Source organism: Nicotiana tabacum, chromosome 22 (assembly GCF_000715075.1).
Source record: "Nicotiana tabacum cultivar K326 chromosome 22, ASM71507v2, whole genome shotgun sequence".
Classification (NCBI taxonomy): Eukaryota; Viridiplantae; Streptophyta; class Magnoliopsida; order Solanales; family Solanaceae; genus Nicotiana; species Nicotiana tabacum.
Genome location: NC_134101.1, coordinates 161,967,431 through 161,995,194, shown reverse-complemented (window position 1 = coordinate 161,995,194; position 27,764 = coordinate 161,967,431). Strand labels below are relative to the sequence as shown.

General features: G+C 37.7%; 1 protein-coding gene across 1 annotated transcript; it reads right to left on the bottom strand.

Moving 5' to 3' along the window:
* Positions 1-289: 289 nt before the first annotated feature.
* On the bottom strand, positions 290-26,160 carry LOC107807560 (protease Do-like 2, chloroplastic). Its single transcript, XM_075244171.1, has 21 exons — positions 25,820-26,160; positions 23,008-23,187; positions 22,384-22,434; positions 21,628-21,701; positions 21,291-21,354; positions 20,053-20,097; positions 16,849-16,956; positions 16,173-16,250; positions 15,277-15,343; positions 15,004-15,062; positions 14,312-14,411; positions 5,781-5,860; positions 4,313-4,369; positions 2,488-2,591; positions 1,999-2,086; positions 1,827-1,912; positions 1,680-1,704; positions 1,522-1,593; positions 1,286-1,336; positions 1,090-1,150; positions 290-1,004 (listed from the first exon to the last, which is right to left on the bottom strand). The coding sequence occupies exons 1-21, from the start codon at positions 25,991-25,993 to the stop codon at positions 757-759; spliced, it is 1,872 nt and encodes a 623-aa protein (XP_075100272.1). The 5' UTR covers positions 25,994-26,160; the 3' UTR covers positions 290-756.
* Positions 26,161-27,764: the final 1,604 nt, after the last annotated feature.

The following is a 27,764-nucleotide window of genomic DNA, read 5'->3' as shown; positions in this document are numbered from 1 at the left end:
ATGCTGACTAGCAGTGGTAGGTGGTGGTTGTGAATAACAGCTATTGGTGATGGTGGTAGTTGATGGCAGTAATTTACATTGTGGCTGATAATTGTGGTAGATGATGGTGATACATAATGGTAGTGGCGACGGATGGTTGGCGACATGGCTAATTGAGATATGAATGATTAAAATTTACAATTTAAAAAACAAACTCACCTGACGACTAAAATTGAAATGACTAAAATGTAGGCCGTCATTACGTACAAAAATGTCTTACTTAGGATGATAGTTTATGTAAATAGAACTATTTGCGAAACATAGGGTAAGCTCTTTTATTAATTGTTGTCAAAATTGAATCGTGTCAATTACAAAACATAAAAATAAATAAAGAAAAGCATGTTCCCTAAAGGGAGACTACATCCTACCCGTGAAACAAAAAAAAAAAAAAAAACTCAAAAATGCTCCATGCCTAATCTATAGTACAACATTTCCACCCACACTAATTTCAACTGGAGGACATTTTTTGCTGCAACCTCCATTTGTACTGGAAAATGATTATCCACTTTTTTGGCCAATTTTGCAATTGCTTTGGCAAAAAGGACAGCACTAAAGCCCTACTATACAGATTCTTCATGGACAAAATATTGCCTGGTCATCTGTGTCTTTTTCCGGTCAAGTATCAAGGAACAAATAACTGCCAAAGTAAACCATCTTAGAGATGATATCTAAAGAAGGCTCCAGGTGAGAAGCTAAACTGAACTTAATAGGTCATGATCAAGACCAAAGAAGCCCTTCGTAGCCGAATTCTGAATTAGAAACTGGACTATCACCAAACTCGTGTTGATCGGTTGCTTCATCTGGTCTGACGGAATCAATATATGGTTCCAAAAGATCGGATGATCTTTCAGCTGGAATTCCGTAGTCTTTAAGAATACTAGGTGATGCAGATACGGCTGCTTCCCTTTCCAAAACAACCAGAAAGTTGTCCTCAAACTCGAGCACTAGATATTTATCCTTGCAAGCTGCATGAATAAACATATATGACCATTCATAACTGCTCAGGTTAGAGTAACAAAAGCTCAAATGATTATCTGTACCAACACTTACAATCCACTAGATGAGCCAAATGGTGAATGTTCTTAATTCGAGTGCCATTCAACTTCAAGATCTGCCAAGAAATTGCTATTTGAGATTTCATTCAAGCAATATAAATGACTAAAAATGGAACTTTGATGTACAAACCAATTATTCTTCTTGATTAAACTTGGGAAGGATTATGAAATCAAAGTGGAAAATAACTTGCCTGCTCATTGCTTATATCCTCGTACCCGATATTCACTTCATTCGCCAAGACCTGTAAGTAAAATAACGATTACCAACATGGCATTCCTTACTTAGATTTAACCCGTCAGCATCATAAAAGAGGTGGCACTGACTCGGGGCTGGGTGTGTTCAAACTTTCAAGTCCAATACGAAAAACAGCAAGTGGTTCGGGGTTGCAGATTGATTGTCAAAGACTGAGATTTTCTCTTTATATACCTGTGATAGCACAACAATCTGTTCTCCTTCGAACTTTGCCAAAGAGTATCGAGCCTTTGTCAATAGTTTTAGCTGACAAAATTCATAGAAACCAGTTAATTTCAACCATAGTAGAATGTTTGTAATCTTGTGAGCAATCACCCATTTGTGAGACTCACCCCTATGCTATCTTCACATTCTTCCCTGGCAAACAAAGATGAAAAAATTGATTTCAGTCTGAGAATTGGTGCACCAGAATCTACTCGACGAGATAACAGAACGCTAGCCCCATTAAGAAAATACAAGGATATCTTTAGTAATCTTACCCTATTAAGGGTTCGGATAGTGGTGTAAACACCAAGCCGGCAACTATTAGGTATGAAGGCTGACCGCATTCTATGTGATAAGGAACCTTCAGAAGAGAGCAACTGATTTAAATCAATTATACAGAGATTAAATGATGGTGTCAACAAAGAAACAAAGGGCCAGCGAACATACCAAATGCACACGTGGCTTCAAAAGTGCTTGAACTTTCATGAATTCCCCAGCTCTAATAATACCAAGCTCGGCTACATCACCAGTGAACCTGAAGAGTACAAAACCTTTGTGTAACATATAAACAGGCATATGTGCAAACTTTACAATAAGGGGGGTAATATGACTAGGGAGCATGAGGACATTCAAATTTGATGCTAAGGATTCAGTGGATTAAGTCATCAATGAAATAGAATAATTTACCAGTTAATCCTGATTGTAGTTTAAGACGATAATGACCCCACTAGCCAAAGAAAAATCAAATGAAGATGAATTTTGATGCAGAAAACATCAGAGTAGTTTCTTGCAAATTTGGCATTACCATTTAAGAAGCAGTTCCAAAGTTAGTTATTCAAACTGAAAATGAAGTGACTAATTTTTGTCAACATTGTATTGCTTTTGGGATTATGCTTAAATGTAAATCTAATTTCTCTGGAAGTAACTAAGCTTTACTTTTGACTGATGAGATAGCGAAATGCAATGCGTGCACTTGATCGAAATGGCACTGTCCCTTCACACCCGATACGGACACCATCAAAGCTAACAATCACGTCTCCCTGAAAAAGATGAACCAAGTATTATCCAACCTCGTGACATTACCAAAATAACATCCTAATGATATAGGAAAAACTAACCCTACCAAAGAGACAGGTATACCAATGCGAAATAGGTGGACTAACTAAAAATGATCAAAGATACACTACACTCTTCTTTCCCAAGTCATTAAACTGGTCCCATCACTCATTCTCAGAGCTTGATCTTCATTTTTCCCATGAGGAGATCCCTTATGAGGTGTAGAAACACATTTATTGAATCCCTGAACGCGGAATGGATACTTATGTCCATCAATTATTTTCATAGATTCATCTTCACTTTTACATGAAGGATCAATTATGAGTTGCAGAAATCACATCTCTAGTGCTTAATCAATGTTGTAAAAATGAATGACATGAATACAAATGGTACAGCTGGATCCCCAATCTATATTAGTTGCTATTGATTGTAATTACGGTAAAACTACAAATGGTGGAATTAGGAAATCGTATCAAACAATAAGTGTAATTAGAAATGGTGTCCTATTATCAATGGGATTAGAGTACCATAAATCATAATATATTAGGAGTTTATGAATAAAGCTACCCTATATTGTAGCGGAGAGACAATCTCCCACATATTCTAAAACTTTCTACTCATTCATCTAAGTGATTCTCTACATTGTATTAAGATTTAGCATGGAGAAACTTTTCTATTTTAGCGTCTTAGAATTCCCGACTAAGTCTAGGCCGGGCATCTTCAAATCATATTTGTCCTCTTTGAAATCTCGGACCAATATCCCAACACAGTAGACAGGTAATAGTTTCTAGAATTCACAAAATTCACTCCTGCAACTATCCAAACCCTTCAGGGGCTATTTCGATGCCTATCCTCACATCTCTTGTGACCATACAATTACTAAGAGAAGGAAGTTAGGTTGCAAAATTACTATTCTTGGTCTAGTGCAATCTAATTGTGGTTCATGAAAAAGAATTACTGACCATCTAATTAGACTATTCAAGAGATTTCAGCAAATAAAAAGCTTGTGTAGGAGAGAGTTGATGCTCAATAGTCTAGACTCTCATGAAAGCACTAGACCCAAAGCCAGTTTCTTTTGGTCTCTTAAGACTTGCCAATCTGTTCTTAGTGTCAGGGTAAACCTTTGTACAATAGCCGTCTCAGTAGAATTTGTCATGTTCTTGATAAGTTGACGAGATTTGAAGAAATCAGATCTAAACATGGAAACTCATCTCAGAAAAGGTTGAAATTTTATATATTGATGCCTATTATAACCAACTCTCCAAAATAATGGGCACAACAAGATAAGTTTTTAATGGTGTTCTTTATCTCTAACTTAGATCCGCCTATGAAACACTCGTCGCCAGATCCTTAGTTGTGATATGATTCACAGATTCGTACAGTAAACAATATCGGCTGATTCAGCCTTAGCCTCATAGACCTCATAATTGGTTTGAGGCTTTTATTATAAGCGATTACTTTCAGCGAGCTTCTCATGAAATACAATTCCATTTTACGCGTCTCAGCTACGCACTAATTCTGACTCCCATTAAAAAAAATCTTATTTTCATGGTCCTGCCAACCCATTAAGGGTTATAAGCTTTGAGGACATTAACAAGTAAAACAGAATGCACGAGTACGCTCAAATGTCATAGAACATAATCATGCATAACAGCAAAATCTCTAGAAGTCAAAAGGTTCATGAACAGTTACAAATTGATGGTACCTCTTTCAAGACATTGCTAACATCAGAAGTAGGCTCAACTTTCCGCACGAGTACGCCCTGCAAATCAATTACCAATCATGTATTGAACAAGGATATCTAGAGATTAGTGATTAACCTTTCCATACAGATACTATCAGCAAACACTATACTTGAATGCCTCGAGCACATTATTGCCCCAGGCATCTTCAATTGACAAATGCAAAATAGGTTTGCTTTCTGATGAGGCATAAATTAGAAATATCTAAGTTGATAAAAGCGCTCAGTTGACAGGTTATATCACCTAATTACATGATTGACCAAATTGAAGGGGTACACACAATTAGAGACTTGAATGCTCATAACAGATCCTTCAACAAGATCCAGCAATGTTGCAGAAGAGGATATCATTGATGTTACTCAATAAGGGAATTTCCACTCTAAACAGATCATTTATGTGTTAAAAGATGTCAGCCTGGAGCCTTTACTCGGCTCAATCCCTACCCAGATGAACTCACTTTTCCCAAGATAGAAACCAAATGACACTTATTCTATTTTCTTTAACTCACTTTTCACATGTTTTAAATGATAACTTCTTTTTGGATGCAAAGGTAAGGAATTTTCTTTGAGTACCACAAGAAGGTATAAAGAGAATACATCAGAAATGACTTCCTTCTCCTAGATATTGGAGGAGTTCAATAGATCTGACAGTGAAACTATAGATACAACAATTTTCTTACACCACAAAAAACTATTCAAACATCTAGATTAAACATAAGATATTTGCCACTTTTCCATAAAGACATCTATTTTTTCTCTCTAGCCAGGTGTTCAAAAAATGCAACTAGGTACTGCATTCCAGTAGAGACTGCTTCCCTTATCTGATGACTGACTACCAACTGATTACTTCATGCTAAATGATTCCTGGCATGACCCATTGATTCCAAAGATATCAATAAACATAGACCAAATCTGCTTGGTATAATTACAATGGAACAGTAATTGGAGATGGCAGTGTTTTTAACTGATAACTGGCACTGTATAATTGGAGATAACAGTGTTTTATTTAAATGTCCACCTTTTCTCTCATATTTAAGGCCTTAAACAAAGATTCTGTCCTGATTTTCTGAATTCTCCACAACAAGCCCCTTTCTCTCTCTGTAGAACTTTAGCCACTGGATCCTTCCCCTTCTCTCACACTACTCATGTTGTTGTAGTACCCATTCTCTCTCTAGTAGTAACAAAGTTGTTTGAAGACTTCTACAGCGCTACTGGGAAACAAGAACAAACAAACAGCTAAATTAAAAAGAAAAAAGGGGTTTCATTTTCGTTCGAATATGGGAATTCGATCTCTCCTCTCTTCCCCTCCCCCACAAATAGACAATGACCAATAAAAGAATAAGTAAGGAACTCCATAAAGAAAGATATCTGTTATAAAGTGCTTATTCAACTCAATAAGGACATCTTCATATATCTAGCTACAAAACCAAACCTCATTCGAAGGCACTTTCAAGCAGGCACGAAGTGCTGGACTCTCCAATTTTTGCAACAATACTCCAAGGCAAGGAAAGCCTGAAATCGCAATACTGTTAGATAAGCTGTTGAAAACCTACAGGAACAAAAGAAGCCTTCAAATCAAATCATATAGAGCATTGGTAGTTCTGTAACGCATAAAGGATGGGACCAAGAAATTTCGCACACAACTAATTGCCAAATTACTATGCAGTATCTTTTTATATTATTGAAGTGTAAGAGCATCTCATCTAAAAGCTTAAGCTGTTTGAAAGAGCACACTTTAATTTACTTAATTATATTGCCAACATGCCCCCTCACGTGGAGGCTTGATTTCTTTTTATGGGCCAAGCATGTGGAAATTCTTTTTGACAGTGAGTGGCGGTGAGACTAGAAACCAAGACCCCTGCCTGCTCTAGTACCATGTTGAAGTGTGTAACCATCTCATCTAAAGTTTAAGCTGTTAGAGAGAGCACACATTTAAATACTTAATTATGTCTTCAACATTGATAAATGAATTTATTCTGAAATAATAGAGATAAGAAATAGGCACCACGTGAACAAATGAGTGGTTTACAGTCAACAACAAAAAAAACGACAAATTAGTAACTAAAATTGAATGGACCAATAAAGTTTTGAAAGTTACAGGTTAAAACTTCAACCTATGTGTGACATAATTACTAAATTAGCCATGCAATTAGAAGGAACCATTAGAACTAGCAATGATAAAGTAATACTAGTGCCTATATTGCTTTGAGGGCTTACACACCATTACATGATAGACCAATTTACTTTTATGCTTAAGGATTAAGGGCAACAAACATAATAAAGGAAGCCATTTTTGAATAAGGATGCATTGGGAAACGATAATGGCCCCGCTTGCCCACATGCCCTCCCACCTCTTCTCTCTAGGAATTGATTCTCACTATGACCCTTTATCTATCACGTTATTTTTGAGTACTTCTTCAGGTTCATGTCGGGGCGTTCTACTACGAAAATTATCCACCTTATTAGGAGGCTGGTGGAGCTGTATAGGGATGGGAAGAAGGATCTTCATATGGTGTTTATTGATCAGGAGAAAGCGTATGATAAGGTTCCTAGAGAGGTTCTATGGAGATGCTTGGAGGCAAAAGGTGTGTCGGTTGCTTACATTAGGGTGATTAAGGACATGTATGATGGAGCTAAGACTCGGGTTAGGACAGTGGGAGGTGTCTCGGAGCATTTTCCGGTTGTTATGGGGCTACCAGTGTTGTGAAGAGCGTGAAGTGAGGAAAAGCGACAACCCCCATTTCACGAAAAGCGAGAAGCGAGGCGGAATTTTTAAAAAAAAAATTAAAATAAATATTGCATAGATAACACATGTAATTGTAAGCAAATGTTCAATACTTCAATTAAAAAACTAAAGAGTAGCATCAATTAAAGCACAAAATAAGCATCCTATTCTTCTACAAGATTGTCAAATTCTTGTATTCTACTATCACTATTATATTGCTCATCATCTTCTTCAACTTCATCTTCTTCATCAACTAGGGACAAAGTAGTTGCCTGTTTTCCCTTCCTCTGTGAACTTGAAGTTGAGGTACTCCCTCTCAAACCATAAACCCTCTCCCCAATTCCACGCGCCTCCGCAACATCACCCCAAGTGAAATCAGAAGTATCCTCAAATACTTCTTCATCTGCATGATCTTCCGCGACTCTAGTTAGCCATTCATTAGCATCATCGATGTTGTCCAAACTAATTGGATCAATTACATTGCGAGCGTTGTAACGACGCCTCAATGTTCTATTGTACTTAATAAAGACTAGATCATTGAGACGCTTCAAGGTTAGTTTGTTCCTCTTTTTGGTATGAATCTGCAAATAATAAGTAAGTAGTAAGATTAGGACAATTGAGATATAATTTAATTATCTCAATATACTAAATCTTTCTTATTAGTTCTTACATGCTCAAACACGCTCCAATTCCTTTCACACCCGGATGAGCTACATGTTAGACTTAGAACCTTGATGGCAAACTTTTGTAAATCTGGAGTGGAATGACCATATTGCTTCTACCATTCAACTGTAGAAGTAGAACAAATTTTCAAAACATAATATTGATAAAGAAATAACTTATTAACTATAAAACAACATATAAGCACTCGCTCACCTAGTAACTTCATCTTTCTTTGTCTAATGGCTATGTTTTTTCCAAAAAGTTGCTCAGCATTCCTATAAATACTAAATTGCTCTGTGATTTTATCTTGCACGGATTCTTCAGGTATCAACTTCTCAATACATTCATAGTATCCATTCCACAAAGGTTCATCTCCTAGAATCCTCTCTTCATTGTAATAAAACAGTTCCGGGTTCAAAACAAGTCCAGCTGCATGCAAAGGGCTATGAAGCTTACTATCCTACCTTTTATCTATGATCTCAAAGACTCTTTTGTATTTTCTTTGATCACTAAAAGAGGCTTAAATAGCTTCCTTTGCCCTATCAATTGCTTCGTACAAGTAGCCCATTGGTGGCCTTTGCTCCCCATCCACCAAACGAAGCACTTTAACTAAAGGACCACCAATCTTCAATGCATGAACCACATTGTTCCAAAATGAAGGAGAAAGTATAATATCTGCAGATTCTCTCCCTCGAGCTTCCCTTCCATAGGCACTGCTAGTATACTCATCTGAAACAAACAACTTCTTCGAATTGCTTTTTTGCTCATACATCCTAGCCAAAGTCAAGAAAACAGTAACAAATCTTGTCTTTGCAGGTTTCACCAAGCTTCTTTGTTTAGTGAATCTCTTCATCATGTTCAATAACAAAGGCCTTTGAACAATATAGGAATGCACTCTAATTGCCTGATTAAAGACAGTACTGAAGGTCTTTCCTTGAAAATATCACCGAAGATCAAATTAACAGAATGTGCTGCACACGGAGTCCAATAGATATGCGGGTAGCAAGCAGACATCATATCACCAGCTTTAACATTTTCACTGGCATTGTCCGTGACAACTTGAACAACATTTTCTGCTCCAATAGAGTCTATTGTACTCTTGAACAAGGAGTACATTTTGGTTGAATCAGTCGAAGAGTCGCTTGCATCAACGGACTCAAGAAACAGGCTTCCCTTAGGAGAATTCACCAAGATATTGATGATCATTTTTCCATTTCTCGCCGTCCACTTATCCATCATAATGGAACAACCAAACTGGTTCCATTCTACTTTGTGCTCCTCCACGATTTTGTTCACCTCTGCCACCTCTTTTTTTAGATATGGCCCTCAAACTTCATAATAAGTTGGAGGCTTCATTCTTGGGCCATATTGGCCTACGGCCTCAATAAAAGCAGCAAAAGTGTCAGTATAATTAACACAATTAAAAGGAAGACCTGTATCATACATCCACCGGGCAAAAAAGGTAACTGCACGGTCCCTCAAAATCGCTTTGGCATCAACTTGAGGATTACCACTTTTTACTCCCTTATCTCCAGATTTTTGCGGGAAGTAACAATCCATAGGACCTTTGATCTTGCCAGTAGATCCACAACTAGAAGACATTGGTGGAAGCATCCTTCCCCACTTTTGTGATTTTGGTGGAAGCGACGAAGCATCGTCACCTTCTTCTGTTTCATCATCATCATCAAGATTATAAAGTTCTTGTTCATGAATCATTTGAGTCTTTAACTCTTTCTTTTCTTGAAGGTAAGCTTTCAATTCTTCCTTCACATGCCCCGGAACTTTAGGACAAGATGCGACATTTGGATAACCACCGATTAGATGCGCTTTTTGATGATAGATTCCTCCATTTGTAATCTTATCACAAAAAGACATCTAATGGCCATCTTGTTGGTCTCGTTAACTCTTGCAGAGTAAGCCTAAACCGGGTCTTTCCTATCTTCTTTTGGCGCCATTAAAAGAACAACTACATAACACATAAGAAAGGCAATAAGAACTAAGAATAAAAGATACAATAATTGGGCAGAAACTTGGCAAAAACTGGGCAGAATTTTTCTGAAAAAAATTCGCGGTGCTTTTTGGACGTTTAGAAAGAAAAAGAAAAAGAAGAAAAAGAAGAAGAATGAAAATAAAAAGTGCAGAACATACCTGTTGAAAGTTGTTGTTGTACTGTTGAAGAAGAAGAAGAAGAACCCTAGTTTGAAGAAGAGAAATCACTGCTTGAAGTTGATGAAAAAGAGAGGAAGAAATCGCTGCCGAAGAGCCCTAGTTTCTTGTTGTCGTTGCTGAAGAAGTCCAGAGAACTAAAATAGAACCAAGTTTTTAATTAAATAGGGCTTTGGGTCTTTTAAATCAAAAAGCGTCCGCTTCGCTCGCTTCTTCTCGCTTCACCGCTTCTCACTTTTTACAGAGAAGCGGTCGCTTATACATACCATAGCCGCTTTTAATGGTAGAAGCGCTGACCCTTCCGCTCCGCTTCTCACTTAAAGCGAGGAAGCGCTCGCTTTTTTTATCACTGGGGGCTACACGAAGGATCTGTACTCAGCCTATTCCTATTTGCCCTGGTGATGAATGCTCTGACAAGCCATATTCAAGGGGAGGTGCCATGGTGTATGTTATTTGCTGACGACATTGTTCTGATTAATGAGACGCGAGACGGCATCAACGAGCGATTGGAGGCTTGGAGACAGGCCTTTGAGTCTAAGGGTTTCACATTGAGCAGGACTAAGACGGAATACCTAGAGTGCAAGTTCAGCGTCGAGCCGACGTAGCGGGATTGGACGTTAGGCTTGGATCACAGGTCATCTCCAAGAGGAGCAGTTTCAAGTACCTTGGGTCATTTATACAGAGGGATGGGGAGATCAATGAGGATGTCACTCACTGTATAGGGGTGGGGTGGATGTGGAGGTTAGCGTCTAGAGTCTTGTGTGACAAGAAAGTGTCACCGATACTCAAAGGTAAGTTTTATAGAGCGGTGGTTAGGCCGGCTATGTTGTATGGGGCGAGTGTTGGCCAGTTAAGAACTCACATATCCAAAAGATGAAAGTAGCAAAAATGAGGATGTTGAGGTGGATGTGCGGGCACATTAAGATGGATAAGATTAGGAATGTAGATATTCGGGAGAAGGTGCGCGTGGTCCCCATGGATGACAAGCTGTGGGAAGCTAGGCTCAGATGGTTCGGGCATGTTCAGAAGAGAAGCCCAGATGCCCCGATAAGGAGGTGCGAGCGGCAGGCTTTGGTGGGCGCGAGGAGAGGTAGATGGCGGCCTAAGAAGTATTGGCGAGAGGTGATCAGCCAGGACATGGCGAGGCTTCAGATTACTGAGGACATGGCCCTAAATAGGAAGTTGTGGAGGTCGAGCATTAGGGTTGTAGGTTAGGAGGTAGTTATGCATATTCTTATGGCGCGCCAGAGTGAGGCTAGTCTGTTAGGATTTTGTCGTAGACTATTAGTGGTTAATGTTGACTTCACATTACTCTTTCGTTCCTCTTAGTGTCGGGCTTTATCTACTGGTTATTGTTTTGCTTTTCGTCTATGTTCTTGTGATGTTGTTATTTCTTTCTAAGGTTTATCGATGGTACTGATATACTGTCTTTTTTCGTCTTCTTTTCATCTTCTTCAGCTGAGAGTCTATCGAAAATAATCTCTCTACCCATCGGGGTAGGGGTAAAGTATGCGTACAAATTACCCACCCCAGACCCCACTAGTGGCATTTCACTGGGTTGTTTTGTTGTTATTTTTGAGTATTTCCTCTGTTCCGAAAATGACGAAAGCGTTTGGAGTAGGAGGTCCAAATCATATGATTTTCGGGTGCATTGGAACAAAAAAAAATCTATCTTTTTACTCCTCTGTCCCATTTTGTGGCATTGTTTGACTGACCACGGAGTTTAAAACAGAAAGACTTTTGAAACTTGTGGTCTAAAACCAGTCATAAACATGTGTAGCTATAAATCATCTCATTAAGGATAAAACGAGAATTTTAAATTTGAATTGTTTCTAAATATAGAAAGGTATGATTTTTCTGTGACAGACTAAAAAGAAAAGTTTGCCACATATATTGAAACTGAGGGAGTAGAAGAAAATTGAAACACTAAGAAACTAGATGAAGAAGAATTATGAATCACAACCAATTATAACTATAAAAATTTAAAAATATAGAACATTTTAGTAAAAGAAAAAAACTTTTTGCTTGCGCAAACTGTAATAGTGCCAACTTTTAATATTCCTTAGCAAAAAATTCTCACAAACACACCCTTATTATCTTGCAGAATCAAAGAAGCATCAGCACTTTCTGCCAGAAGCGTCCATGGCGCAGAAATGAAATGCTTTGGTCCTCTCTTTTGCAACCTACCCATTATGACAGGTTGACAATAGGCAGAAAGATTCTAGATACTCACATAAGAGTAGAGCAGCTGCAGTAGCAACCGGCAAGTTGGTTAAGTTTAAAAATAAATTTCTGTTTAAAGTTTAGAACGGGGCTTTTTTATAACATACAACAACAACAACCTGGTAAAATCCAACAAGTGGGTCTGGAGAGGGTAGAGTGTGTGCAGACCTTACCCCTACCCGGAGGGGTAGAGAGGCTGTTTCCGAAAGACCCTCGGCTCTAGAAGACGAAAATAAACAATATGCAACTCAAAATTGTTAAGGGGCATCACTCAACCTCAAATGTAGTTGAAGAAGTGAGAACTGCCCAAGATCAATAAAGAGACAACAACATATTCTCTCAACCAATATAGGACACTATAACACCCACACCTCCCTTCCCGTCACTCTCAAGACTAGACATCTAGAGCGTGAACATCATAACATGGGAGCCCACAACTAAGTAAACCAAGAATATGGATAGATCTGGCTCCATTACCATACCAAGAAAATGGGCCTTGGCCCTAATTCAATCCCAAAAGCTAGCTCATGCGGTAAGAAATACCAAGAACTTAAGAAGACAACAAACCATTCCCTCAACTCTTTGCTTGCCCAAATTGCAATATTGTTATATAAAAAGGGATGCGTGGAATACCAACTGTTGAAATTCTTAAGCGAAAACCCTCATAAACCAACCCTTGCTTATCTTGCAGAACGAAGAAGCATCAGCACTTGCTGCCAGAGAAAAGTCCATGGCTCAGAACTGAAATGCTTTGGTCCTCTCATTTGCAACTTACCCATTATGACAGACTGACAATAGGCACAAAGATACTTGATTCTCACATAAGAGTAAAGCAGCAGCTGCTGCAACCGACAAGTTTGATTAAGTTTCAAACTAAACTTCTATTTTTGTTTTTTGAAAGACAAGGAAATTCGAAGTTTAAATCATTGGAAAACAGAATTCCCAACACAGATTTTAATGGTCAAGGATCTTAAACTACATTGCAACTGGAAAAGCAATTCCAATATGTCAGAACAGAAGAAGGCCATCTGCTTGAATTTTCCACTTAAAAGAGAGAAGTTCCCTTTGCCTTCTTATCTCCACCAATCTCAAAGGGCTTACACCGCTTGATTGGGTGCTGGGATACATGTTTGCACACTTGGCATTGCAACCTTAGCACAATCTTCTTGGTAGTTTTAGCCTTCTTGTGGAAGATAGGTTTTGTCTGTCCACCATAACCTGATTGCTTGCGATCAGAATGTCTCTTCCCTTGAGCAGCTAAGCTATCTTTTCCTTTCTTGTATTGAGTAACTTTATGCAGGGTGTGCTTCTTGCACTCCTCCTATTTGCAGTAAGTCTTCTTAGTTTTTGGTTTCACCATTGTGAGAGCTGATGGGGTTTGTTACAGGAAGCACCTTTTGGTCTAACGGCGTCCACAGAGCCTTTTTAAAACTGGGATTTTCTGTTCACGTTTAGAACTGGGATTTTTTGTAACATGCAACTCAAAAGTGTTACATTTGGTGTAACCCAACCCAATATGTAGCTCATAAGGTGGAACCGCGCCAGATCATATAAAGAGACAACACATTCTCTCAACCAATATGGGACACTATAACACCACCCTCATCCCTCCCCCCCGGGCACTCTCAGGGCTAGACATCTGGAGCATGAAAAATACAACATGGGCATCAACGCTTCAGTAAACCAAGATTATGGATAGGTCTGGCTCCAATACCATATAAAATGGACCTTGGGCCTAATTCAACCCCAACTCATGTGGTGAGAAATGCCCAAGACCTCAAGGAGATAATAACTCATTCCCTCAAGCAATATAGAACACTTCAACAAAGAGTATTTTAAAAACAAAACAACAGGTATAGTCAACATTTGCAGGTTCTGAATAGGTTATCTTCTTTCCAAAAATTAATTGAATTTTAGACATTTGGGTTGGATGCTTGTAAAATCCTAATTTCACAGGATTTAAACCCAAGTGTTAGGATTTTAACCCAAGTGTGTCCAATTGAAGGTTCTTTCCTTGTGATTTTCACCCAGTGGCCAATAGGTGTCATTTGGAAAATCAAAATTCTTGCATACCAGAAAATAAGATATTGGAACGAGACAGTGTTTGCAGAGGCCTGGATATTTAGGTAGTTTCCCAACATAGAATACCTTAAATTCACATATTTTCACAAAAGAGGGAGACTCACCACTGTACTTCCCGTTCCTTTCATAGTCTTCCAAAAAATGAGACACTACAGTAGTTGGGATGACATAACCAATATTTTCAGTCTCATCTGACCTGTAAACCTAAAAGACTTTTCTTGTCAAAACATATATCTTAAAAGAAAGCACAAACTTTAAAAAGAACTTTTCAGAGGAAAACATGAAGGGAGAGTCATCAAATTGTCATAGTTGAAGAAACCAGCATGATGATAACCATGTTTTGATGGGGAAATGCACAAGGAAATGAGTCGCCCACTGATCAAAGGGCAGAACATATTGCTGTTTCGATTCAGGAAATTTGAACTTGTAAAGCAGAAAATATATCAAGAAAAGCTTCAAATAAGCAAAATGTATAAAAAGTAATTTGTGATATTATTGATGAGGCATATGGCTTCGGAGGCAATTACCAATTCCCAATGGTAGTAGTTTTATGGTCTGTCTTGAAGCAAGGTTTCAGACTAGTTCAAACATGCATTTCCGAACCAATGATGATAGCAGTAGCGGTAGAATGAAGAACTAGGGCAATTAAGTAGTTAGAAACCAATTGAAACTTGAAGAGCAAAAGCTGCATCCCAATTTATAAAGACATTATCCTTTATAGACCAAATGGTAATCCACAAGAAGCCATAATTTAGTAACCTGACAATAGCAATATCAGATTCAGACAAGAAACTACCTGAAATGCCACCCCTATGCACTCTCCATCGTCATTGAATGCAGGGCCACCACTATTACCTAAAACAGTTGCTATTAGTAGCAGAAACTACAGTACAGAGAGAAAGCACAAGCCATGATCAAGCACATGCACGAAGTCATAACAAAAAGTTAGATTTTCTTTTCTTTTTTGTTCTTTTCTTTTATAAGGTATAAAACAAGCTAGATTAATAAGAGAAATTTATTGGGCATTCTTTTATAAATCAAGAGTCTCATCATCAATGACCATATTTACCAGGATTTATTGCTGCGTCTATTTGAATGCCCAGCAGCTCAGATGATCCATGAGCATATGACGTGACCTAATGATGAAGACCAATATATGAGTTAGCACCAGTATTAAACATTTAGGAGAACAAAATAGTATAATGTGTTGTTTATCACGAGGAGTAAAAGGGAAGATCGACTTATTTTCCAAAAATTTCCCCCATTTCAGTATTAACTAAGAAATAAGGAAGCTGTTTACTTTTTTTGGTGATAAGTAAAACACCAGAGCCACTGTAAGTGATAAACTTTAACTGTAACAATAACCATTAAAAAGTGGGCAATAGTAAGAAACAAAACAGCATAAAAGTAAAAGAAAATTCAAAGAGAAAAAAACAATTATCACAAAGAAGAAAGGATATTCGCCATAGTGCTTAGCTTCCATCAAGATGCTAAATTGCTGGAGGTCATTGATGGAATGTCATTTTGCCCACTGTCCAGGTAATACAATAGAGATGTTCCGCAAATTTTAGTTTAGGATGACGAACCTGATCTATAGTAAACGAACTGCCTTACAGCATAGGTTCTAATTTTGGAAGTAGAAGCAACAATATGCATGGTATCTCTTTATTGCTTCTATACCATGTCAGTAATAAGCATTTGTGAAATTCATGTATTATCTATGGAGGTTCCTAAGTAAATATTTCACGGTTCTTCTAACTGTAGAAAACGGTTACTCTTCAATATCAATGTGATAAGAGAAGGAGCAATCATAACATCTTAATCCAAATGGTGTGACCAGAAAATGATAAGGAGCAGCACCGGCGAATGGAGGAATACGGACTTTTAATGAAGATGAAGTCACTGCCTGGTAGCATAGATAAATTGATGCAACATTAAACTGAAATCCAAACAACATAAACAGACCTCAATTCTTGATACCACCCCTTTGGTCACAGAAATAGTATCTCCTCCAAGTGGATAACCTACAACAGTTACAGCATCCTGCAAGTCAGAAATAACTTCCAGCTTAAGAATTATACCTATGTAAAATGCAACAGACTTGGACAGATTCGAATTTGGGTATTAAATAAGAAGTCAAGATTTCATCAGAACTTCAATTGAAAATGGCAATTTCAGAAGAAGAAAATGGTTCAGCAAACTTCAAATGATAAAGTAATATATCCATATGGCTATTAGAGGTTTTTACTCTCTGTGAGCCACAAATTAGCTATTCCCAAAAATTAAGCAAGTTTTTTGAGCAAAGATTTCACAAATTTCATGTAGAATTACTATTATTACTCCTCACAGAATAATTAAATCCAAATAAAAGCTAAGCATCGACTATTATTTCTTCAATTGAAGCCTAACATTATACCAAACTGCTGGCATAAATAAGACATACCAGTACCACTAATATCAGAAACAATCTCAACCTTATGATAGAGTATCGGCAAATCCAAGATATATTCCACCAAAATCAAGTATGATTGGAAAACATTGTATATGACAAAATTAAGATAAATGAGAAAGCAAATATTTCAAAAATACATGCATATATTTGGCACCAGAACTTATCTGTACTGAGGAATGTGAGATGCACCTGCAGATGAGGCAAGTGTCCAAAGCAGAGGGGCTCAGCTCCTTCCCAGAAGTCCTTACTTTCCACAGATAGCAAGGCTATATCACACTCCACTCCTCTAGCTAGAACCTGCATTTAACAGATGATGAAACTAAGCATCAAAAACCAATGACATTTTAGCTTGACACCACTTTCTGGTAAAGAGCCTTTTGACACCACTTTTCACCTAAGAATACTTATCTTTCCGATAGATCAGGCCTAAATGTAATCATCTCTCACTCAGCTTCTGGTTTTCAGCATAAAATAAGAAATTTTGTTAAAAATATTCCAGGAACCAAAAATCAATTACGTTATAGCACTTTCGATATTGACTCTCATCTATAAAAACCAACTTTTCAAACGATCAGGCCCCTATACTCACCTAGCCTATGATTCTCAACATCAAAAAAGAGATCTTATTAAAGAATAGCATCCCTTCGTTCAATTTATAGTCTAACATTTAGCAGGCATCACTAAATGCATCGTCTTAAAGTATTTGCTGGTTGTCAAGACTCCAGATTCAATTTATTATTTCGCCTTACAAAAGAAAAGAAAAAAAGTGAAGGGGTCTATTTAGTTTACCTATCAATTGTTTAAAATCGGAAACTTTTCGGGAGCTTCCAGTGCGGATGGTATTTGCATACGCACATATGCAGAGAGACAGAATAAGAACGGTCGAAATAATGAGTGGAACCACTGATAACTAGAGGACTGTAGTTCTTTTTTTTGATAAGGTAAATTGTATTAATCAAAAGGGAGGGAACTCTCGTATACAGGAAGTATACCAAAAAGTAGAGAGTTTACATCAGAACATGATTCTCTACAAAAGAAGCCCAATCTTCTATACAAGTAGGGGCTATATGAGTGCACCAAAATGCGATCAAAGATAAAAGACTATTCTTAAGATGTGAAAAAGGAGACTCAATCCCCTCAAAAGCTCTCCTATTTCTCTCCCCCAAACTATCCACATGAGAGCTAATGGGGCGAACTTCCATGCCTTTTGCTTTCTTCTTCTACGGAAACTGGCCCAGGTATATAACATTTCCTTTACAGTGCTTGGCATCACCTAGCTTGGCATCACCCATTGAACACCAAAAAGATTTAGCCATTTAGGATTGCGCTCCACAAAGCCGAGGACACAGGGCAATGCAACAAAAGATGATCAACTTCTTCCCCTGAGCTTTTACAAATGTAGCACCAACTAACAAGTATGATTCCTCTCTTTCGCAGATGTTCAGCAGTCAAAATCACTCCCCTCGCTGCTAGCCATGCAAAAAAGCACACCTTCGTGGGCGCCTTAGGAATCCAGATCGAGGAGTATGGAAAAGTGGCCTCCTCTCTCACCAACATACTCTGGTAAAAGGACTTTACAGTGAACAAACCATCGCCACGCAAACCCCATCTCCAAGCATCACAAGATAGCTGGGGCCTGTCTTGCCCATATAGCAGTGTCAACAAATCTTGGAGCTCTGCAATCTCCCAATCTTGCATGTTCCTTCTAAATGAGAGGTCTCATACTACCCCCCCCCCCTTCATGCTCCTTATGAATCTGTTGGACCATCAATTCCTTCTGGTTTGAAACTCTGAAGACGTGGGGAAAAGAGACCCTTAGAGTATCCTCTCCACACCACCTATGATTCCAAAAGTTGATTCCCCTTCCATCTCCCACCTTGTAAGTGATGTTGCCATTGAAGGCTTCCCAATTCTTTGTGATGCTCCTCCACATGCCACACCCGAAAGGTGCTGTGATTGCCTTGGTCCTCCAACCCCCTCCCGTGGAATCGTACTTTTCTACTATGACCTCCCTCCATAGAGCATACTCTTCTACCCCGAATCTCCACAGCCACTTCCCTATCAAAGCTCTGTTGAATACCCAAAGATCTTTTACTCCAAGTTCACCCCACTTCTTTGGGGAAGTGATTGTCTGCCAATTCACTAGATGAAACTTTCTACCTCCATCCGCCGCATCCCAAAGAAAATTCCTTTGAAGACGCTCCAGTTTTTCTGTGATGCTCAGAGGAGCTTGCAACGCGGACAAATAATAGGTGCGCATACTCGATAAAGTGCTTTTAATAAGCACTTCCTTACCGCCTTTTGACAAGTACCGTATCTACCAGTCTGCTAATCTTTTTTCAACCCTTTCGACCACTGGATTCCAAACGTAGTATCCTTATGCGAAGCGCCCAATGGGAGACCCAGGTAAGTAGTGGGAAGGGAGCCCACCTTACATCTGAGAACATAAGACAAAGCAAATGTTAGCAACCTCACCCACCGAGAAAATCTCACACTTACCGAGGTTGATTTTAAGTCCTGATACTATCTGAAACCACTGCAAGACCTACAGTGATTTTACATAAGACTGTAGTTCTTGTCTTCTTTAAACAAGAAATGGCACAAGACGGAAATCAAACCGGAACTTCTGAGGAATAGTTAGCATACCCTCTTTTACTGGATTTGGTGAAGTCACCGTCTTGCAGTTGCACCTAATAGGCACAGACTCAACTCAGACACCTTGACCATACCATAACGTGTACACTCAAATAATATTTAAGTTTAGCCTGTACCTAAACCGCATTGAAAAGAGTAAAACGTATCTATTTGATACCTATTTTTGGGTCCAGTATAACTAAGTTAAAGAATAAAATTGTGTCTTTATTGTGTCAGATTATAAATATACCAAACCCTGGAACTGCATCACTTCATCTAGGCATTGATAAAAATAAAAATCAATTGCTTTTGAAGCTAATTTCTTAATTGAAGCTCCACAATTTTTTGAGCGAAAAAAGAAGAAGCTAATTTCTTATTCTCTAGTAACATCTTACTTTCAATAAGCATAAAATTTCCATCTTATAGATTGAGGCATAATACCAAATGCGATTACTGCTCTTTGAAGGAATTAGCTGAAAGCTCCAAACTTATGTTCCAACAGACATATAACATGCATTATCAACTAACTACTAACCCAATGAGCCCGTGGTAAACCTGCTAAGTGGGTTGTGTCACATTTCCTCTTACCGGATCCCAGATAGAAAGTTTTGGTTTAGATCAGCAAGCAGTTGGGCTGGGTAAATATCTCTGTCTACCTCACCCAAGTTTGCATCCTTAAGACTTCTACCCCATAAAAAAAGATTTACAAGAAGACTCCCAAGTAATATAGGCATTGACAAATCACCATGGAAAGCATACCTTGGCAATATACTTGGTGTCATCTCCCCTTCTCTTCACTTTAACCTGCCACCAAAAAGATACTTCATCTAAAAGTGCATTTTTTATATGCATATGTTAGAAAGTTTAATAACGATGTGGGTAAAAAAACCTTCTATACTTGCAAGAGGTCTCCACCATTTATGACTAGCAAGTCAGAAGCCATGTATACACTTGAGAATAGTGAATAACAAAAGTAGGGCTTAGAAATGGACCTTGATGACATGGATGGAGTAAATTGCAAAAAGGGATGGATTTTCACGTGGTGATGTGGATTAGGAGGGATATTTTTTCCTTGGGTTAGATAACCCAAACGTGATCTCTTTAAGTTTTTTTAAAGCCAAATTACAATTCTCTAAGACTTTGCAAAGTGCCATCCAAATCGTTTAGAATTTCTCTTTGCCATTGAGTTTAGAGATTATTGCCCTTTGCTATGCCAATCATTTTCCTAGCGGAAAGAAAGTCATCCACGTCAGGAGACATGAGCCTCTATTTTTTATGTCAAGTTGTTTCTCATTTGAGTAGTCCCAACACCCCTATCGCTGTAATTAGAGGGAGAAGTGCATGGAAATTTTCATTACCATGCATTTAGATTTCCTTTCCAGCAAGTTTTTGACAAAAAAATGTTGCCCAGGATGAAAAGCTGAAACAAAGTTCAAAAAACTAGAAAAGAAGTGTGACTATAAAATTTGTGGAAGGCACGGTGCAAAGCCTAAAAAGTAAAGAAGACAAATTGTGGAGTTACTTTTTCACTTCTACATCTTCTGCACGCTTTCTTTTTTATAACAAATCAAAAGTTTGCTTCCTTCACGAATTCACCTTTAACAAAAAAAGAAAAAAAGAAATAAAGTGCATGTTAACCTTTTTCCAAAAATGCAGTCTAATCCTAAAGTCAAGCCTTGATCTGTGGACCGTGGTTATGGATGACCTAGATATTCCCTCCTCTCAGAAAAAGAAATATTATATCCAACACAAACCACACTACAGGGTTTACATAACAAAACAGAATTACAATTATGATTTACTGGTCATGATATACAATTCACATGTCACCATTTGCTCTAGTTTAAGGGCTTTATATTATTTCATGAAAAATGTTTTCTAGAAAAATTCATAGCAGGCTAATACAAAATTCATATTATAATAAAAGCAGATAGACACATGGAAGAGTTAATTAATAGGAAGAATGTCAGTATAGCAAAGTAAAATTGCAAAAATACCTGGGTATGATGTTCAACACAATGTGCATTTGTCAAGAGTTTCCCATCACCAATCATGAAAGCACTGAACAGATCAAACAACAGTCAGAATCGTAGACACTCCCACCCCCTGTCCTAAAAGATGTAACACACACACACACACATAATATTGAATTATCGTACAGAACAACAATTCCTCATAAGTAATTACACATTATGGAACAACTTCATTCCATGTCTCCTAATGAGAATCAAAAGCCATTAAGCCCAATCGAGAACAACTTTTTGCAGGAAATTTTCTTTTTCTCACAACTTTTAACGGAAAAAATAAATTTGAGCAAAAGCTGGAAATGCATGCCTTCCTGTACTTGCAAATTGTCTTTGTTTCTGCCAAGGGAGGGAATAATCTGGAGCGGTGTGTGTACAGTAAACCTACAGATAAGCATAATGGAAAAGGAAAAAGTTAGTCCATTACATTTTAAATTTACCATGCATTCCGGGAAATGATTAAAAATCCAACTGCAGATATATGTGAAATGACTATTCATACTGTTAATATACCTACTGATGCTAAAAAAGAAAATTGATTGCCATTCATTGTTTATGGAGGTCTATGTCATTCTATGTCATTCATCTTAATATTAGGGTATTTTAGACCCTAATATTAAAATATTGAAATCAACTTATGTCAAATGGAAGCGTCAACGAAGCATACAAAAAAGGCACCAACAGTTTTTCTTGAGGCTAGCATACAATATTTAAGATCAGACTATGTGGTTTTCTATTTGTATATAACAATATATGGCTTAAGACATCAGATAATCGGGAATTTAGTCTCAACTCTAAACACAGCAGTGAAGAGATCATTAAGCAAGGATGAGCTGAGATCAACAATTTGCTACAGGTCTAGTGGTATGGGTCAGTATAGAATGTTAGTAGGAGCTAAAGGATAATACTTGGTAGGAGCTAAAGGTTCAACTCTCCTGGAAAAGGAGCTAAAGGTTCAACTCAGTCAAACAATTAACAAATTAAAAAGAAATCTTGAGCTTCAAAGATGAGGCCTCCAAACGAAATGAGCATAATAAAAATATTGACATGTTAACCACATATTTACCTTCACAACAGCATTCATAAAAGTTGCATCTTCAATGATACCAATTTCTACCTGGAAAAGAAAGCAACTTGGATAGTGGGGTGTGGAACAGAAAGACAACATGAAACTTCGTTTAGGGACATGATAAAGAAGAAAGGACTTATAAGCACCAAACTAAAATAATTCAATGAGTAAAAGCATTAAGGATCAAATAAACAGGTGAATGGAAGCTAATATGGACTATGGAGATAACACAGAAGTATCAAAGTACACACGAACTTTGATTGTCCATGAGAACAGCCTTATATCTAGCAAAATCAATCTCGAGAATATTGCTGTTGTTTTCAAGCACAGCAAAAAACAGTGAAAAGGTGACACAAACATAGTAAAGTAGAAGAAAATGCATATTGCATCCCAACCAGGCAAATTAATGACTCTTATGGACAGATCAAGAACATCACTGTGTGATAAAAACTATGGCAGAACCAAGATATGTGAAAAATAATAAGGCTTTTCAGGTTCTCAACTCACCTTCCCTCAGTGACCCAGCTTTCTGCCTTCTAATTTATAGGTCTCATGAATGAGAAAGAAAGAAAGTCACCTCGACAGCACAAACAGAGGAAGTAATATTACTGTCTTTCATACCTGCTGCTCCTTTGACTCAAATACAGCTCCCTTTCCTGCTCCTTTCCTCTGCTGACCAGATAATTTAAATGCAGTTGATTGAGATCGCCCTGCTTCGTTTTTACTACTTCTACCATCTTTATTTGCCAATAGCCTTTCGTCTTTTGATCTCCATGGGAAGTTCTGCTTACCAACTGCTTTCTGAATCCATCCTTTGCTTGTTAAATAAAATCTTTACTGATGAACAAAAAGAAAAATACCTTTTTTCTAAATTAGGACAAAGTAACATGACAAGCTGCACGGCCATGAGTACTGAAAAACACGAACTCATAAGAGCAGTTCAGGCTATATGAATCATCAAACTTACGTGGAATTCAAGCACGAGCTATCAACAACAAAAGCTTTTGCTGCGTGTTTCCTTCACCAAAACTGTCCTTCACTAATTCATTAGTTATATCTTTTTCATCAAGTGACAACAGAACAAACAATAAAAAATTTGAATTCCAACTTCTTTAAAAGAGTGTTATAGGAAGTTGCCAAAAGCAGAAGACATAGTAGCCTTTGAAGAATACAAGAGAGCTAAGAGGGAAGTTAAGAAGGCTATTAGTAAAGCCCGAGGGGAAGCTCTAGATGGCTTGTTCCAAAAGTTAGGGACACAAGAAGGGGAGAAAGAAACGTTTAAACTAGCACGACTGAGAGAGAAGAAGAGTAAGGATTTAAACCAGGTGAAGTATATTAAAGACGATTCTCAACAAGTGTTGACGCGAGATAACGAGATCAAGGAGAGATGGAGAAGCTTTTGATCTATTGTTCAACTCGGACCAAGAGAATAACATTTTAGACCTCTATATGTCTGTGTACGATAGAAACTTTAGCTACACTCGTAGAATTAGGACGATAGAGGTAAAGAATACCACGAAAAATATAAGGATTAGAAAAGCTTGTCGTTCAGATAGTATCTCTATAAAGGTTTGGAAGTGTCTTGGAGAGGTTGGAATAGAATGGCTCACCAAGCTATTCGATGCTATATTAAGAAGTGGAGGAAAAGTACCTTGATTCCAATTTACAAGAACAAAAGAGACATTCAAAGTTGTGGAAACTATCATGGTATTAAACTCATGAATCATACGATGGAACTCTGGGAAAGAGTGATAGATCATAGATTAGGAACACGAGAAGAGTGACAGAGAACCAGTTTGGATTTATGTCCAGTAGATCGATAACATAGGCATATTTTGTTAAGACGATTGATGGAAAAATGTTGCAAAAGGAAGAAAGATCTAGATATGATATTCATTGACCTAGACAAAGCATATGATAGAGTACCATGAAAGGTCTTTTGGTGGGTAATGGAGAGGAAAGGAATTCATATTAAATATATAAATGCCATAAAAGACATGTATGAAGGAATCATCACTAGTGAGAAAACAGTAGGAGATTCAGAGGAGTTACTTATAATAGTGGGTTTACAATAGGGATTGGCATTGAGCCGCAACTTGTTTATCCTAACTATTGATGAGCTAACCAACACAATATAAGATGAGGTCTCATGATGTGTGTTATTTGCTGATGATGTTGAATTAATTGATGAAATTAGCGAGGGTGTCAACCAAAAGCTTGAAGTATCACCGGCCATCCTTGTTTATAGTGGTTACGGAGTTCTCTCCAAACTACTAGTCAAGAGTTCAAGGCTGGTAAACGGTCTAAAAAAAGACTAAATACATGTAATGTAAGTATAGTCAGCATCAGAAGAGCGAAGTTGAGGTGAGACTAGATGGGATTTCGATGCCAAAATGCAAATAATTTAGATATCTAGGATCATTGTTTCAAGAAAATGAAATGATAGATGAAGATGCTACTCATATGATTAAAATCGAAAGGATGAAACGCAAAAGTACTACAGGGATATTATGTGATAAAAGGATGCCTACCAAAGTGAGAGGTAAGTTCTATAAAACAGCTTTAAGACCTGCAAAGTTATATGGTAGTGAATGTTGTGCTGCTAACAACAGAGAAGCGAATACTAAGATGGATGTGCGATCATATAAGATTAGATAAGATTAACTGACGACATATGTAATAAGGATAAATGAGAGAAGATCGCTTAAGATGGGTTGACCATGTCTTGCATCGACCTACAGATGCACGTGTCTGTAGGTGTGAAACTATAGTGAGTGAAGGAGTTAAAAAAGGACATGGTAGACCTAAAATCACATGAAAGAAAGTTGTCTCAAAAGACCTACAAATCCTTTGAATCAATGCAGACTTAAAGATAGAGCATAACGAAAGATAAAGATCCATACAGGTGATATCTACTAGTTGCGAATAGGTTTTAGACTTGTTAGAGAATTTCTACTTTATTTTATTCGGTATGATGATGATATGAGTTGATCTAAAGGAATAAGTGAGAGCCAACCCCAACTTGTTTTTATCAGCTATGTTCCTTTATATCTTGGATAACGGAAATCATACATGAACATATTTGTATCATATCCTTTTCTTATATCTTTCTAGCATCTACTGCCAAGAAAAGACATAGCAATACGAGCATTCATGTGTCAAAGGCACTTTAACAAACATAATAAAAACCAGTAAAACCAAAACTCGAATTTCCCTTCATTGGTCATTTTTGCACTTACCTCAAGAGGTGCAATACTTATTCAAGACTTATACTAATCAGAAAATTGTTAAATCACAAACCAATATGTAGGCATTTTCTAAAAGTAAACAGCTCAGAAACGCAATAAAAAGACACTTTTTATTAAAATTAGAGAATAAAGCAAATGCTTAACTGGAAAGTAGTAAAGACAAGAAATTGGGCTTGGTAATGTACCTCTGAGGTGGAATTCTTGAGACCCTTCTTTTGATATTGATTTTGATGTACAGCTTTAGGAATAAATGGAGAAGAAGAAGGAGGAGGTCTTATGGGTGTTGAGAAGCGGTAGGACGTTAGAGAGTATAGTGAAGTGCCGGCAGAGAACCAGCAGGTTGCAGCTGCAGCTGCCATATTTATGTACTAACAAAATGTAGCAAATGCAATGGAGAATACTAATTTGCTATAGTGTTATAGAATGGAACTCGGCCTGTTTTCCTTATCCACAAAATCGTCCTGCTAAGGTAAATATTCACGCCTTTTTGGGTTTTGGCGCCTCCTCTTGTGCCCCCGGTACCCCTACTTCTTATTCAACAAATCAATTAGCTACTTAAATAAGCAGCAGAAACTTTCAAAAACCACTATGTTTTAGTAGTTATTAGTTAGTTGTAGCTACTATTTACTATATTATTTCCTATAATTATGTTTTTAGATTTTTTAGAGTGTATTCGATGTATTTAAGCTACTGTATTTGTCACGACCCAAACCGATAGGCCGCGACGGACACCCGGTATCTTACTCAACCGAGTACCAACGTAACGTATCTTTCTTATTACATCATCATATACACGTGACATAGGGGCCTAATAGGCCAACATAATCATTTATAAACTCAAAACATAGGCTGACAAGGCCGTACAATCTTTCAAGTACACGACATATGTCTACAAGCCTCTAAGAATACATAAATATCATAAAGGTCGAGACATAATCCCACCATACCAAACAATACACGTCTAAATCATACTAACCAAACAAGCAACTCCGAAGCAAATGGAGCGCACCAACATCTTCTGCTGAGCTGATAGCCTACTTGGAGGGCTCTCGACCTATCTATCGGGACCAGCAGGCATGAAACGCAGCGTCCCCAGGCAAAAGGGACGTCAGTACGAATAATGTACCGAGTATGTAAGGCACATAAATAAATACATAAGAGACATGAAAGACATATAGAGTACATGACTCAACTTGTAAGTCTGAATAACTTTGTAAATCATAAATTACTTTTAGCGTCATGCATATGCGTATGAATGTCATGTCGTGCATAGGTACATGTTTCATAACATCATCAGCCTCTGAGGGTATCCCATCATATCATATCGGCCACTGTGGGCAAAATCATCATTGTATACCAGCTGATCAGGTGGTGGTGCGTATATAATGTCATAACCTCTTCCCATATCCCATATACATATAAATACATATATATGCGTATATAACGCCGTTTGAATCATATTTTAGCCACTGTGGGCAACATCATCGTCATATACCAGCTGATCAGGTGGTGGTGCGTATACAACACCGTAGCCTTTTCCCATATCCCATATACATATACATACATACATATATATGCGTATATAACACCATCTGATCACGGGTCAATGTACATGAATGCAATGCATGAAAAGTACATTAATAAAATCTTTCGGAATGTCATAAGACCATTTTGCCTTTGAGTAATATCATAAAGTAAACTCTTCTAAACTTTCGTATTTTTCTGAGACCCATGAACAGATGATAAAATATTATGACACATGAAAATTTAAGAACATAGATATCTCTAATACTTCTATGAATAGAGTCATTTATGGAATTTGTGTATTTGCACGTTTCATTCGTATCGTATGGATTCATGCCAAAAGAAAGAAGGGATAGCCTTAACATACATGGACCGATTCTCTTGACAATTCCTCTAACACACGTCTTGTGTGACGAACATGTAACGGCGGATCGAAGTAGGGGAAAATCCATATGATATTTTTGAGAAATATTGCACCGTACTCTCTTAGAATCGCAAAATCTCATTGCTACAACATTATGTAGTCTCGTATGATTTTTGTATCAAACTTACATTGCCAATTTTTTGAATAAGTTGCTGAACTTTCCTTTGAATTTGATCATAATA